The sequence below is a fragment of the Zonotrichia albicollis genome, chromosome 29, assembly GCF_047830755.1.
Source record: "Zonotrichia albicollis isolate bZonAlb1 chromosome 29, bZonAlb1.hap1, whole genome shotgun sequence".
NCBI lineage: Eukaryota > Metazoa > Chordata > Aves > Passeriformes > Passerellidae > Zonotrichia > Zonotrichia albicollis.
In genome coordinates this window covers 6,919,918-6,935,857 of record NC_133847.1, presented here as the reverse complement: position 1 = coordinate 6,935,857, position 15,940 = coordinate 6,919,918, and the positions used below count along the sequence as shown (strand labels likewise).

General features: G+C 50.5%; 1 protein-coding gene across 1 annotated transcript; it reads right to left on the bottom strand.

The window, feature by feature from the left end:
- Positions 1–26: 26 nt before the first annotated feature.
- MAU2 (MAU2 sister chromatid cohesion factor) lies at positions 27–15,905 on the bottom strand. The gene is made up of 19 exons (XM_074528867.1): positions 15,443–15,905; positions 15,153–15,170; positions 14,875–14,940; positions 14,476–14,571; positions 13,387–13,481; positions 12,554–12,581; positions 11,909–12,064; positions 10,867–11,013; positions 10,019–10,109; positions 9,667–9,770; positions 8,819–8,896; positions 8,150–8,215; positions 7,833–7,916; positions 6,302–6,351; positions 6,043–6,120; positions 5,022–5,133; positions 4,229–4,319; positions 2,848–2,975; positions 27–2,129 (listed from the first exon to the last, which is right to left on the bottom strand). Exons 1-19 carry the CDS (start codon positions 15,860–15,862, stop codon positions 2,055–2,057), a joined length of 1,983 nt encoding a protein of 660 aa, XP_074384968.1. The 5' UTR covers positions 15,863–15,905; the 3' UTR covers positions 27–2,054.
- Between the last annotated feature and the right edge of the window lie 35 nt (positions 15,906–15,940).

The window sequence follows — 15,940 nt, the reverse complement described above, 5'->3', positions numbered from 1 at the left end:
AATAAAATAAAGGAAAAACTGCCACGAAAAGCTATTAAATAATTTAATATACAATGGTAAAAAGCTCTGTACATTGGAATTTCCGCCGGGAATTTGGGGATTTGGGAATTCCGGCGGCAGGAGGAGCCCTCGGGAGCTGGGATCAGCTCAGAGCTCCCACCCCAACCCCCCCCCCCAGAATTCCCAAGGGATTTTCCGGCTGTTTCACCGATTTTGATGGATTTTCACGGGAGATTGGAGGCGGAAAATTGGGAATTTTGGGGAATTCTGCTCCTTCCTCGGCGTCCCCGGGGGGTGGGAAAGGCTCTTTTCCCACCTGGGGAATTCCCAAAGCTCAGCCCCAACCACAGCTCTCCGGAATTGGGATTTTCCCCAATTTTTCCCCATTTTTTTTCCGGGTTTTTCCCAAAGTTTTTGGGATTTGGCCGCCCTGGAAGTGCTCAAATGCAGGCGGGAGCAGCCTGGAATAGTGGAAGTGTCCCTGCCCTGGGATTGGGATCATCCCGAGGCTTTTCCAGCCCAAAATTTGGGAATCTGAGCCCAAAATTCCAAGCTGGGCCTGAAATTCCAGAATATTCTGGAACGTTACGGAGTTAGAAAGGAAAAATTTGGATTTCCTGGCTGGGATTTGGGAATTTCCCAAGCCAGGGAAATTCCAAGGAAAAAGATTCCAAGGAATTGTTGCACCCCGGAGGAAATTAAAACTGGGAATGTGCTTCCCAGAAAAATCAAAAACTGGGAAAACTCCCCCAGTTCCTGATGAAAATCCCCAGATCCCAAAATTCCTGGCATGGTTCTGTCTCAGTGGGATCCCAAATATCCCAAAAAAACCCTGGGAGCCTCTGGAATTTCCCATGGGAATTCCCAGCCCTGGATTCAGGCTGGAAAATCCCTGGATTTGGGAATTTTTTGGGATTTTTTTTTCCCTGTTTTTTGAGTTCCAATGGCACCAAGGATTTTCCTTAATCCTCACAAAAATCCAGAATAAAAACTCTCAATCCTCAATCCCCAAAACCAGGATTTCCGTAGAAAAAAAAAACCCTGGAAAATGCAAATTTTTTGGGAATGGGATTAAAAAAACCTCATCCCTGGAATGAATTCCAGAGGGAAAAATTGAGGAATTCGAGTGGAAAAAATTCCTTGCTCTGGAAAAAGATGGGATTTGGGAAAGGAAGATGATGGGAATGAAGGGATTTTAAAGGGACTTAAAGGGAATTTTAAGGTTCCTTCTCATCCAGGTGGGATTAAAAATTCCCAAAAATCTCTGGCAGTTGCAGGGCTTTGGCTTTCCTTTCTCCAAGAATTCCAGAGTTCTTTTCCATCCCCCTTTCCCAGAAACCTGGAGAAATTCCAACTGGGAAAAACAACTCAGTTCCAGCCCCGGCACTGCTGGGAGCCTGGAAAAACTTCCAGCTTTTTTCTGGGATTCAGCATTCCCAGATTTCTGGGAAATCCAAACTAAACTGGGCTAAAACCAGGGAACTGAACCTGGAAAAGGGAATTGTGTGCCGAGGGCAAGGCTGGAATTCCATCCCGAACCTCTGGACTGGGATTTATTCCCAGGATTTGGGAATCCTTAAGGCACAGGTGGTGCCTTCAGCCTGGAAAAATCTGGGATCGGCAGGAAAACTCCGGATTTTCCCCAATCCCAACGGTGGGGAGAGCTGTGGCTGCGGGAGGGACGTCCCAGGAAACCCTGGAATTCCTCCTTCCCAAAAAAATGGGAATTTCCCCTGGGGGAATTCCAGCTGGGAATCCAATCCATGATTTCCTCACCCCCTATCCCCGAGGATTCCCAGCAGGATCCAACCTTGGCATTCACCTGGGCATTCCCACCTGGAAAAGCAGCTCCGGACGCTCTGGGAATCCCTGGAAAATTCCTGGGGTTTTCTCACTACCAGAGGGAATTCGGAAGCTTTTCCATGGATTTTTTTTGTTTCTTTTCCCAAGTTTTTGACGCTTTTTTTTTTCCCCCCCTCACGGGATGCTGTTGGTGGATATCCTGGAGTTTTCCTGGAGTTTTTCCAGGAATTTTCCTGGAGTTTTGCTGGAGTTCACAGCAGGCTGGCCAGGCTGGTGGTGGGGCCGTTCTGGGCCTGGAACTGGACTGGGGGGGGTCCATCCGTCCACTGCAAGGGGAAAACGGGGTCAGAATCCCGGGAAAAACTCCCGGGAAATTCCCTCAGCATCACAGAATTCCCGGGGATCCCAAATTCCGACCCCACATCCCGCTGGGATTTGCTTTTCCAGGGGTTTATTTGGGATTTCAAAGCCAAAATCCCAGGAAAAATGGGAAAAAATTCCCTCAGGATCACAGAATTCCCAAATTCCACCAGGGAACCCTGCTGGGATTTGGTTTTCCAGGGTTTATTTGGGATTTCAAAGCCAAAATCCCAGGAAAAATGGGAAAAATTCCCTCAGGATCACGGAATTCCCAAGGGAATCCCAAATTCCACCAGGGAACCCTGCTGGGATTTGGTTTTCCAGGGGTTTATTTGGGATTTCAAAGCCAAAATCCCACTGGGAGGGATTTGGATGATCCAGAGGGAAGAAAATCTCAATTTCTGATGCGACAGCACTAAAAAACCCTTCCAAAATCCCATTATTCCCACCCTTCTCCTGATTTCCTTTGGGATATTTTTGAGGGATTTTTTTCTGGGAATGCAAACTGCAGGATTCCAAGGACTGGGGAGGGATTTGGATGATCCAGAGGGAGGAAAATCCCAACTCTGGACACAACAGCACTAAAAAAAAACATTTTAAAAAGTACAAAAACGACCTCAAGGGTCCTTTTTGCCAGGGGCAAAGTGGGAATTTTGGGGATTTTGGGAACTGCCAGGCTCTGACCGTGATCAGGTTGTGCTCGGGGAGGCTGCAGGCCTCGATGTGGTCCTGGAGCAGCTGCTGGGAGAAGTTCTGGTGCATCTGGGCGGCCTCGTGGGCATCCATGGCATTGCCACACGCCTTGTTCAGGTCTGGGAAGGGCAGAGAAATCCTGGGATTCGCCCCATTCCCGCCTCTGAGCTCCCCTCATCCCATAAAACATCCTGGGATTCGCCCCATTCCCATCTGAGCTCCCCTCATCCCATAAAACATCCTGGGATTCGCCCCATTCCCGCCTCTGAGCCCCCCAAATCCCATAAACCATCCTGGGGTTCGCCCCATTCCCATCTCTGAGCTCCCCAAATCCCAAAAACCATCCTGGGATTCGCCCCATTCCCATCTGAGCTCCCCTCATCCCATAAAACATCCTGGGATTCGCCCCATTCCCATCTGAGCTCCCCAAATCCCATAAAACATCCTGGGATTCGCCCCATTCCCATCTGAGCTCCCCAAATCCCATAAAACATCCTGGGATTCGCCCCATTCCCATCTGAGCTCCCCAAATCCCATAAAACATCCTGGGATTCGCCCCATTCCCATCTCTGAGCCCCCCTCATCCCAAAAACCATCCTGGGATTCATCCTCTGAGCCCCCCTCATCCCATAAAACATCCTGGGATTCGCCCCATTCCCATCTCTGAGCTCCCCAAATCCCATAAAACATCCTGGGATTCGCCCCATTCCCGCCTCTGAGCTCCCCAAATCCCAAAAACCATCCTGGGATTCATCCTCTGAGCCCCCCTCATCCCAAAAATCCTCCCTGGGTTTGGGGTCTGCACCAAAATCCCAAGGATTCCCTGGGATTGCAGGGAATAAAGTCCCAAAATTCCCACGAATTCCTTAGGATTGCATGGAGTAAAATGCCGAAATTGCCTCAACTCGAGGCAAAATCTGCCCCAAAAGTTCCACAGAGATCCTGAATCTTTCCCTTTTCCAAAGGAATTCCTGGGATCCCAGCCCATTCCCTCCCCACCCTCCTGGCAAGAATTCCTTCCCAAAATCCCCATTCCCACCCCAAACCCATTCCCCGTGTCCCATCCCAAATCCCAAACCCTCTCCAGCTCTCCTGGAGCCCCTTCCCCCTCTGGGATCAGCTCCTGGAGCTGCCCATTCCCATTCCCATTCCCATTCCCATTCCCATTCCCATTCCCATTCCCCAAACCCTTGGGATGATCCCCACCCTGCCCAGGCTGTTTCCCAGTTCCCAGATTTATCCCGGATTTATCCCAGATTTATCCCAGATTTATCCCAGATTTATCCCGGATTTATCCCAGATTTATCCCGGATTTATCCCGGATTTATCCCGGATTTATCCCGGGTTTATCCCGGGTTCATCCCGGATTTACCCCGGAGCAGGGCAGAGGACCAGAGCTGCACGGACATGTCTGGGATCTTGCTGGCCAGCTGCATGGCTGGCACCACCATGTTGTTGCTTTCCTAGGAAAATCGGGAAGGGAAAGGGGAAAATTGGGATTTTGGGAATATTTCCTGCGCTTTCCGGCACGGATTGAGCGGAAAAGATGGAAAGTTCCCGGTGGGAAATTGATTTTTTTGGAGGGAAGGCAGGAAAAATGCTCAAGATTCCCAAGGATTGCTTGGGATGGAAGGGAATAAAATCCCAAAATTCCCAAGCAATCTGTGGTGTGGAAGGGAATAAAATCCCAAAATTCCCAAGGAATCTGTGGTGTGGAAGGGAATAAAATCCTAAAATTCCCAGGGAATCTGTGGTGTGGAAGGGAATAAAATCCCAGAATTCCCAAGGAATCTGTGGTGTGGAAGGGAATAAAATCCCAAAATTCCCAGGGAATCTGTGGTGTGGAAGGGAATAAAATCCCAAAATTCCCAAGGAATCTGTGGTGTGGAAGGGAATAAAATCCCAGAATTCCCAGGGATTCCCTGTGGCGGAAAGGAATCAGATCCCAAGGATTGTCTGGGACTGAAAGGAATAAAACCCCAAGATTCCTAAAGATTCCTTGGGATTGCAGGGCAATGGATTCCCACGGATTCCCCAATTTCAGTTGCGATTTTTTGGGGGATTTGTTCTGGGAATGCCAATTTCAAAACCCTTTAAAAACCCCATTTTTCCCACCCTACCCCGATTTCCTGGGGGGTTTTTGGGGTTCCCCTGGGAATGCCCACCCTGTGGTTGCCCAGCACGTAGAAGATGTGGCCCAGCAGCACCAGCGAGCACGCCGTCAGCCGGTTCAGGTCCTCGGCGTTCGACATCTTCAGCGTCTCCCGCAAAAAGCGCCTGCAAAAACCACGGGAAAAACGGGGAAAATGGGAAAAACGGGACTGGAGCCCCCCCCGAGCAGCCTGGGGCGACCCTGCAGGGATGGAGGGGCTCGGAGAGAAAGGGAATTCCTGGGTTTGCCCTTGGAAGGTGCAGATCCCTGGGATGGAAGGGAATGAGAGGAACGAGATTGCCAGGGGTTCCCTGGGATTAAAATCCCAAAATTCCCAAGGATTCCAGGGAATAACAGTCCCAAAATTCCAGGGAATAAGGGTCCCAAAATTCCCAAGGATTCCAGGGAATAACAGTCCCAAGATTCCAAGGAATAAGGGTCCCAGAATTCCCAAGGATTCCAGGGAATAACAGTCCCAAAATTCCAGGGAATAAAATCCCAAAATTCCCAAGGATTCCTGGGACCAACAGTCCCAAAATTCCAGGGAATAAGTCCCAAAATTCCCAAGGATTCCAGGGACCAACAGTCCCAAAATTCCAGGGAATAAGGGTCCCAAAATTCCCAAGGATTCCAGGGAATAACAGTCCCAAAATTCCAGAGAACAAGGGTCCCAAAATTCCCAAGGATTCTTTGGGATTGCAGGGAATGAGATCCCAAGGATTCCCTGGAATTGAAGAGAATAAAATGCCCAAAATTCCCAGGGATTCCAAGGAATAAAAGCCCCAGATTCTCAAGGATTCCCAGGATTGCAGGGAATGATTCCCAAGGATTCCTAAGGCAAGAGCTCAACCCCCACCACATCCCTGCTCTTCCTCCCCAGCCAATCCAGGAGAAATCCATGGGAATGGGATGGACACAAAGCCTGGGCATTCCCACTCCCATCCCAAAAAAGCCAGGGTCACTTTTCCCACATTTTCCCGCATTTTTCCACATTTTCCCACATTTTCCCCACTTTTCCCAGGGCCTGGACTCACTTGGCCTCGTTGTATCTCCCCTGGAAAAAGGAGAAGAGCCCTCGGATGTAGAACGCTGCAGCCCGCAGACAGTGGGAACTATGGCAATAAAAACCATGGATACCTCAGCATCCCACCCAAATTCCCAGGAATTCCACCCCAAAACCCTCCCGAGTTTCCCCTTAGAATTAAGTTGGATTTTTTCCCCTAATCTGTTGAAAATCCTGCTGCAAATCCGCCCTTCCCAGCCCGGAACGTTGGGATTTGTGGGAATTCTCACCTCACTGGGAAGTTGTGGTCGGGATTTATCCTTTCCAATAAACTGTAGAGCTGCAAAGTGGGAGAGGAAAAGGAAAAATCGATTTTCCAAGGAAAAATCAACACCAAAACAGTGAAATTCCACCCAAACCGGCCCACGTTTATCCCAATATTGGGAATTTTAGGCTTGTTTTGATCCCAAAAATCCAAGTTTTATCCCAAATCTCCTCCAATTCCACAGCATTTCCTGGATAATTGTATTCCCACAGAAAACTTGGAGCTGGTGGATCTGATAGTGAATTTTGTATCGGATTTGATTAATGAGAACCAGAATTTTAATGAAGAATTCACAAACTTTAAGGGTATTTTTTGCTCCCCCATGAAGGAGCTGTGGCCAGCAAGGCCCAGATGGCAAAAACACCCAGAAAAAGGCAAATCCCAGGGTTTCTCCCCAGAAACTTGGGATTTCCTAATCCACTCATGAATGAGATTCTGCCAGCAAGGCCCTGACAGAAAAAATGCCCTGGGAAAGCAGAATTTCAGGATTTTTCTCCACAGAAAGTTGGGATTTCTCACTCCCCTCATGAATGAGATTCTGCCTGCAAAAACACCCAGAAAAAGGCAAATCCCAGGGATTTCTCCACAGAAAGTTGGAATTTCTCAATCCCTGGTGAATGAGATTCTGCCAGCAAGGCCTTGACAGAAAAAATGCCCTGGAAAAGCAGAATTTCAGGAATTTTCTCCACAGAAAGTTGGGATTTCTCACTCGCCTCATGAATGAGATTCTGCCAACAAGGCCCAGATGGCAAAAACCCCCGGAAAAAGGCAAATCCCAGGGATTTTCTCCACAGAAAACTGGGATTTCTCACTCCCCTCATGAATGAGATTCTGCCAGCAAGGCCCTGACAGAAAAAATGCCCTGGAAAAGCAGAATTTCAGGAATTTTCTCCACAGAAAACTGGGATTTCTCACTCCACTCATGAATGAGATTCTGCCTGCAAAAACCCCCAGAAAAAGGCAAATCCCAGGGATTTCTCCACAGAAAACTGGGATTTCTCACTCCCTTCATGAATGAGATTCTGCCAGCAAGGCCCTGACAGAAAAAATGCCCTGGAAAAGCAGAATTTCAGGAATTTTCTCCACAGAAAACTGGGATTTCTCACTCGCCTCATGAATGAGATTCTGCCTGCAAAAACACCCAGAAAAAGGCAAATCCCAGGGATTTTCTCCACAGAAAACTGGGATTTCTCAATCCCTGGTGAATGAGATTCTGCCAGCAAGGCCCTGACAGAAAAAATGCCCTGGAAAAGCAGAATTTCAGGAATTTTCTCCACAGAAAACTGGGATTGCCCAATCCCCTCATGAATGAGATTCTGCCAGCAAGGCCTTGATGGCAAAAACCCCCGGAAAAAGGCAAATCCCAGGGATTTTCTCCACAGAAAACTGGGATTTCTCACTCCCCTCATGAATGAGATTCTGCCTGCAAAAACCCCCGGAAAAAGGCAAATCCCAGGGTTTCTCCCCAGAAAAGCAGGATTAGGAGCCCAGCTGACCTCCTGGTGCCGATTGCCCTCGCGGATGTAGACGCTGGCCAGGTTGGTGACAATGAACGCCCACAGCTCCTGGTGGGTTGTGAGCTGGAAAGGAAAGGATTCACAAATATTTCAGCTTTTCCTCATAATTTGTTCGTTCCCATTAAAAAAATCCTGGCTTAAAAAAAAATCACACGTTGATATTTTAAATGTTAAAAATCGCCCTCCCCAATCCAAGGAAAATCATTAATGAATAATGGAATTAAGGAAGGTTTCCTTTCCAAATTCAAATTGCCATCCTTAAGTTTCCAGAAGAAAATTGGGGAATAAAATCTCACCCTCAGTGCTGTAGTGAATTGTGCTTCTGCATTATCCATGCAGTTGACAGAGATGCAGTACAGACCCTGGAAAAGAAAGGATAATTTTGGGAATGCAGCCCAAAACATTCCCAAATCCATGGAAATTTTGGGATAACAGCAGGAAAAAGGGAGCAACGAGTCTCAGGTGTGGGGAAAATAAGGAATTTCCCCAAAATATCCTTTAAAATAATTTTTTCATGGGGGAAAAAAGCTTAATTTAGCTTAAAAATCGTTATTAAAATTGCAGAAAATTCAGTATTCCCTACAAAAACCTTTTGCCTTCTACAATTCCCACACAAAGCCATCTCCTGTGGGCACAGCTGAAATCCCTGGATTTCCCCTTTTCCAGCTGATTCCTCCCCAATTCCCCCTCCCTTCATGAAGAAACTGCTGGATGTCCAAAACACCCAGGAAAAGCCAAATCCCAGGAATTTTCCCCACAGAAAAGTGGGATTTTTCCCTCCAGGAATTGCTGGAGCAGCCTGGGGCAGCGGGCAGTGCCCCTGCCCGCCCAGGCCATGCTGGAGCTCTGTTTCCAAAGGGTTTCCTTTCCCAAGGTGGGGATGGTGCAGCCCTGCAGTTCCCAGGGAATCTCCCGTCCGGAATTCCGGATGGGATGCAGAACCCCAGGTTTCACCCCAAACTCACCAGGAGCGTGTGCAGCTGGGCAGCGTGGTTGGAGAAGAGCCTGGGCGACTGCTGGCACAGCTGGCACACCTGGGAGATCTGGGCAGGAACACAAATCCCCGTTTTTGACCCTTTTCCCTCAGTTTCCTGCTCCAATCCCGCCCCTCGCTCCCCTCAGACCAAGGGATCCCATCCCGGATCTCCAGTCCTGGACAGAAGGGGATGTTCCAGCACGGGAAAAGGGATTTCCTCACATCCCAGCTCTCCTCCACCCCCTGGGATTCACAGCCACAGATCCCTTCAGCTTTTCCAGGAAAGGTGGGATAAAACCTCCCAAAATCTGGGATTGGGATGATTTCAGGAGACTCAATCCCTCCCCATTCCCAGCACAGTGTTCCCAGTAAAGCTGACAGCAGGGATTGGATGATCCAGGCCCAGGATGGATTCCCAGGATTTTAAAATTATTGGAAAAATGAGAAAGAAAAAAAGTGCAGTTTCCTCTGGAACAACCCAAACGAGCCAGGAAAGAGCAGGAAAAGCAGGAATGTGAAAAACCGGGAAACACCTGGACAAGGAGCCACTCTGGAATTGATGGAATGGGAAAAACCCACTGGAATCAGCCTGGAACTGCCACCAGGAAGGTGCCAATCCAACCAGTTATTGATTATCCCAAGATCAATTCCAGAGTGCCCTTAAATGAACGTTTCAGAGGAGCCAATCCCCCATTTCCCGGGTCCTGAGCCCCACCAAGGCTGGCTGCACCCACGAATAACCCAGCAGCAATTCCCACGGTTCAGAGGCTTTTCCTGCAGAATATTCCCATTTTCTGGGAGCTCTCCCAGGCAGGGAATGCTGGAATTCCCACGTACCTCCTGCAGGGCTGTGGCTTTGTGTCCCGTGACCAGCCTGCACATGATGATGTGTTCCAGCAGAATCACTTGGAATGAGGACAGGATGGGGCTGCAGTCCAGCACTGCCGAGGGAGCAGGGGCAATTCCATCAGGCATTTGTGGAATTATTCAAATCCCACCCAAAAAAAAAAAACCCCAAAAAGTTGATTTTTGTACTCTAAAGCCACCACCCAGCCTCAAAATCAGGGGTTTAGGTTTAGTTTTAGGCTGAGCCAACAGCTCAGCAGGGCTGTGGGATGGGTTTAAACGAGGAATAAATCATGGGATTTTCCAGGATTTTCCAGCTGAATTCCAAGCCCTTTCTCCTTACTTTTGAGCTTCTCCAGCTGCATGAGGGCTTTGTCCGTGTACTTCTGAGCCTTCTCCAGGTAGCCTGCCTGCATGGAATGCATCACGGTCACCTGCAGGGGAGCACAGCAAGGATTATCCCTCAGCAATTCCCTGGGACGCAATCCCACAGCAGAAACCCCTGGAAAAGTCCTGGAGCACCCCAGGACAGTGGGAGGTGAGATGAGAGGTGGGAATGGATCATTTTAAAGCTCCTTCCCACCCCAGCTATTCCATGACTCCCAAGATTTGTCTGTGCAGAGAGGGAAGGGCTGGGAATTCACAGAATTCCTCAAATGCCAGATTTTTTTACCAAGGACTGGAATAACCTCCAAGAAATGGAACAAAATCCTTCAGCAATTCCAAGTCCAGCGTTCCTCATGTTGGTAAAATTAAGCCAAAACGGCCTGATTTGTACAAATACCTCCATTTTTACTTGACTGGGGTATTGATCTATCAGGTAATTAATTATTTATTAATTAATTCCCATTTCCAGGCTGGAATCTCCACACACACAGAGCAGCCCCCTCAGCATCACCCCACGGACATTGAGGGGAAAAAAAGCACAAAGAGTTGATGAAATTCAGCCAAAGTGGCTCTGATTTGTACAAATAACTCCATTTGCATTTGAGTCAGGTACTAATTAATAAATAATTTAATAATTAATTAATTAATTCCCACTTCCAGCCTACAATCTCCTCACACACCGAGCAGCCCCCTCAGCATCACCCCAGGGTCGCTGAGGGAAATCAGCCCAAGGCAGCCACAAAGCCCGTCCCTGCCGGCTCCACAGCCCTCGTTAGCCCTCACTAATTAACGAGGAGCTCTCACCAGGTAGACCAGCACACACATGTGCTCCTTGGGCAGCCAGTGGAAGAGGTCAGCGGGGTTGCTGGGCAGGATCTCGTCGTCGTGCAGGGTGGAGATGGTCTGGATGCACTGCTGCAGCTGCTTCAGGCACGGCTTCACGCTCTTCACCTGCGGGGATGGGCACGGTGCCAGGGAGCGCCCACACCTCACACCTCACACCCACTGCCAGAGTGCCGGGGATGGGCACGGTGCCAGGGAGTGCCCACACCCACACCCACTGCCAGGGAAACCTCCCAGCAACGCCAATTCCCACATTCAGGGCATTGGTTTAGGAGTGATTGGAGTGCTGGGGACAGAGAGGAAACCTCCCAGCAGCGCCAATTCCCACATCCAGGTGGGTTTAGGATGGATTGGAGTGCTGGGGAGAGGGGAAACCTCCCAGCAGCGCCAATTCCCATATCCAGGGCATTGGTTTAGGAGTGATTGGAGTGCTCAGGGAGAGGGGAAACCTCCCAGCAGCGCCAATTCCCATATCCAGGTTGGTTTAGGATGGATTGGAGTACTGGGACAGAGGAACCTCCCAGCAGCGCCAATTCCCACATCCAGGTTGGTTTAGGATGGATTGGAGTGCTGGGACAGAGGGGAAACCTCCCAGCAGTGCCAATTCCCACATCCAGGTGGGTTTAGGAGTGATTGGAGTGCTCAGGGAGGGAAACCTCCCAGCAGCACCAATTCCCACATTCAGGGCGCTGGTTTAGGATGGACGACCCCCAGTGCTTCACAGAGGTGAACGGCACCAAGGGATGCTCAAAATGTTCCCAAAATCCCCCAAAAATTCCTTCATTCCCTCCAACACTCCAGGGAAGCAACAGAGACCGCCATGGATACAAAAATATCTCACGGACAACATCTCCAAATTAACGTGATTTCCTCCCTCTCCATTTAATTCGGCAACAACGCCAACAGGAGTTTGCTGCCATTACAATAAACCCAAAAATCCCCCCAGGGCTGATTTTTTACGGAATATCCTGTCCCAAACTCGCAGCTGGAGCGTGGCACGTACCTGGCCGGCATCCAGGTAATGTGTGACCTGCAGGACCAGGAAGAAGACCCTGAGGGATTCCTTCTGGATGGGGTTGCCCTGCCAGTTCTCCACGATCTGCCCGCACAGCGTCAGCAGCGGGTGAACCTCCTGCAGCTTCCTCTCCATCAGCAGCAGCTGCAATTCCCGAGGGAAAACCAGGAAAACTTGTCAGGATAAACCCTCATGGAGTGACAATTCCCCAAGGAAAACGGGGCTGCCTCAAGCCTGGAATTGCCCAAAGCCAGGCTGGAGCTGCCTGGGATGGCGGAACGTGTCCCTGGCTCCCCCAAGCCAAACAATTCCATGGATTCTCCAATTCCATGGATTCCCCAATTCCATGGATTCCCCAATTCCATGGATTCCCCAATTCCAAGGATTAGGATCAGAATATTCACCTGATTCCCACAGCCCTTTCACCCCACCAGCTTTTCCATCCCTCATTACAAAAGCTCCGCTGAAAATTTGCAACAATCCTTTTCTTTTTCCCAGAAAAAAAAAAATAGGGGAAAAAGCTGGATTTATCCTCAAGAATCCTGCTTATCCCTGCCCCCAACAAATAAAAAAAAATCCTGCGGAATTTACAATTAAACAGGAAATAATTTATTTTAAAGAGTTCCAACTCACCATCCCCTTGCTGAGCAGAAAGAGGGCTCTGGAGTGAAAGAAAATAAAGTTAAATTCCAAAAGAAATTACTCCATCCACAAAGAGAAAAACACTAGGAAAAACAAATATCTGCCTTTTTCTACCTCTAAAAACGGGGAAGAAGAGGTTTAAGGGAATTGGGGAAGGAGATCCCAGGGAATTCAGGCAGGAAGCCCAGGGAATTCAGGGAGGGAATCCCAGGGAATTCAGGGAGGGAATCCCAGGGAATTCAGGGAAGGAATCCCAGGGAATTCAGGCAGGGAATCCCAGAGAATTCAGGGAGGGAATCCCAGGGAATTCAGGCAGGATATCCCATGGAATCCAGGGATGAAACCCCATGGAATCCAGGCAGGGAATCCCAGGGAAATCAGGAATGAAATCCCAGGGAATTCGGGCAGGGAATCCCCGGAATCCAGGGATGAAACCCCAAGGAATCCAGGCAGGGAATCCCAGGGAATTGAGGCAGAGAATCCAAGGGAATTCAGGAAGGGAATTCCATGGAATCCAGGCAGGGAATCCCAGGGAATTCAGGGAGGGAATCCCATGGAATCCAGGGATGAAACCCCAGGAATCCAGGCAGGGAATCCCAGCAGGGAATTGAGGCAGGGAATCCCAGGGAATTCAGGGAGGGAATCCCAGGGAATTCAGGCAGGATATCCCATGGAATCCAGGAATGAAACCCCAGGAATCCAGGCAGGGAATCCCAGGGAAATCAGGGATGAAATCCCAGGGAATTCGGGCAGGGAATCCCAGGAATCCAGGGATGAAACCCCAGGAAGCCAGGCAGGGATCCCTCGGAAGACAGCGCTGTCACCTGGTGTACTCGGAGCCCACCACGCGCGCGTACTCCGCCCCCACGCCCAGCAGGTCGCAGGCCGACACCAAATCCTTCTCCAGCGTGTGCAGTTGCTGAAAAATGGGAATAAAAAATGGGAATAAAAAATGCCGTGAGAATCCAGGATTTGCTTCACGATTCCCAAAGAAACACCGTTATCCCTGGATTTACAAATTCCTGCTCCTTAAAGGGGTTTTAGACCCGCTTTCCAAAGAAATCTGAGAGTTTCCAAGGATTTGTTTGGGCCCAGAAGGATATTTTATCTTCAAATCCTAATTAACGAGGAATTGGTTAGAAATTGGAGGCAGATCCTGCAAAGGGTGAAAATCCAGTGCTGATCTGATTCCAGGGACTGTCACACTGGAGCAAGGGCTTTCCCAGCACGAGGAGCCCCCAAGCTCCCAAATTTGATCCCTTTCCCAAACCCAGGTGGGAATTCAGGAAGAGGCTCCAAGGAAATGGGAAATCAGGGAAAAATGGGAAGCTCCAGGGAGAGGAAAAGCTTCAGGATCCTCAAGATGAACTCCTGGAAAACTACATATTCCTCAATTTCAGGGACACTAAATATTTCTTAATCAATGGGAAACGAACGTTCTTTTTCCATAGCTACACTTCAGTGTGTCACTATTCTCATTAACATTTTTAATTTATAAATATTCTGGAGCATATTCCAGAGCAGGAACAAAAATTTTCCTTGGATTCTTATCCTTGCTCCTTTCCCTCCTTCTCCCATCCCACATTAAACATAAACCAATCAACACTTCCAAGCCCAGCAGGATAAACCCCAAAATGGATTTTTTTCCCACCATCCTTGGAATTCCAGGTGCCTAATCCCCACACAGTGATCCTGGCTGATTCCTTGATCCAATCCAACACCAATTCCCACCCTGGATTTGCCTTTTCCCTCCCCACTAATGACAAATTTTTAGGGTATAAAGGGATAAAATCCACCCATTGACAGCAATTTTTTAGGGAATAACAGAAGGCAAGGTTTCCAGGCTGTTTTGAATGGGGATGCAGGATTTTTGCAGGATTTTTCCCCAAGGAATTGCTGCTCCAAGGACTCACAGCCAGCTGGAAGAGCAGCCTGCAGTGCCAGTAGGGAGTCTGCTGGGAGATCTGGATGGCTTTGCGCAGCAGGGGCTTGGCCGTGTCCACGGAATTCTGCAACACAGACACCCCCCGTCACCAACAAACCTGGGCCCTGGGAGCCCACAGCCCTGGGATTCCCTGCAAAACCACGCTGAACCTCCAGGGAGGGCTGGCAGAGAGGGATCACAGTGTTGGAAACAACAAAAATCAAATGGGGAAAGTCCGGGGCGGCTGCGGCCTTGGAATGTCCAAGGTAGGGTTGGATAGGATTGGAAAAATCTGGGATTTGGGAGGACTGGTGGTATCCAGGATTTGGGAGGACTGGAGAAACCCAGATGCGAGGGGCACAGAGGGGTTTTGGGGGGTTTTTCTCACCTCCTGGCAGTAGAGCTCTGACAGCAAACTGGCTGCCTCAAACTTCACATCTTCAAACTGGGGGATCTGGCACCAGGGTTAAGGGAACCACAAAGTCTGGGTGGGAAACAGCAGCAAAGCCTCCAAAACCCCTCAGGAAAACAGGGATGAGATTTAAGGTTCTTTCCAACCCAAAACACCCATTCCATGCCCCCACCCCAGGCCCTTGAGGTGTTTTGGGAGTTTCCTTGGAGCTGTTTGGAGCTGGGAGCCCTTCCTGGATCCCGGGAAAAGGATACCTGCTGGGATATCAGCCACTGCAAGAGAACACAGCGGGTTAGGCTGGCACCAACACCCACCAGAACCGCCCTGACACCGTCCCCCTCCACGCCAGGAGCCTCCCACCGCCCCCTGCCCTGCTCCCCATCTTTTCCAGCTGCCAGCACCCCTCGGCCGCCCCTCCCGCTACTCTTTATCTTATCCAAGTGCCCAGATCCGCGTGCCCACCACCCCCAACCCTTTCTCCATGCAGCGGCACACCCCGCTCCGCCCTTCCCGTGCCCCCCGTGGCCATCCCAGCCCCGCTCACCGCCTTCTCCAGGTGCCCGCGGGCCTGGTCGCCGTTGCGGGTGTGGTGGTAGAGGACGGAGCCGAGCTGGAGGTGCGTGCGGGCCTCCATGCGGGCCGGGGGCTTGCGGGGCAGCACGGCCTGCAGGCAGTGCACGCACAGCCGCACCTTAGGCGGGCTGGACGTGCGGAAATGCTCGGCCAGGCCCAGCAGCGCCAGGTACCACGACTCGCCCGCGGCCGCGCCGCCGCCCGACCCCGAGCCCGGCGCAGGCCCGGCTGCGCCGCCGCCGCCTCCGGCACCTCCGCCGCCGCCTCCGGCACCACCCGCGGCTCCCGCCGCCTCCCCGGAACCGCTCCCGCCGCCTCCCGCCGGCTGCGGCGGCTGCTGAGGCGGCGGCGGCTGCTGAGGGGCCGCCGCGCCCGCCGCCACCGCCGCCATCTTGGGGCCGCCGACAACACCGCCGCGAGGCGCGGGGCACGACGGGACTTGGAGTCCGAGCGCCCCAGGCGCGGAGAG

What these genes read in the sequence shown, in the direction of transcription:
- MAU2 (XM_074528867.1), bottom strand. Translation starts at nt 15,862, where the DNA reads ATGGCGGCGGTGGCGGCGGGCGCGGCGGCCCCTCAGCAGCCGCCGCCG. An exon ending in GCAGCTGGAGAAGCTCAAAA is followed by an intron (nt 9,771 to 10,018) that starts GTAAGGAGAAAG and finishes CTCCCTCGGCAG; the next exon opens with TGCTGGACTGCAGCCCCATC. An exon ending in GGGAGATACAACGAGGCCAA is followed by an intron (nt 5,134 to 6,042) that starts GTGAGTCCAGGC and finishes TGGTTTTTGCAG; the next exon opens with GCGCTTTTTGCGGGAGACGC.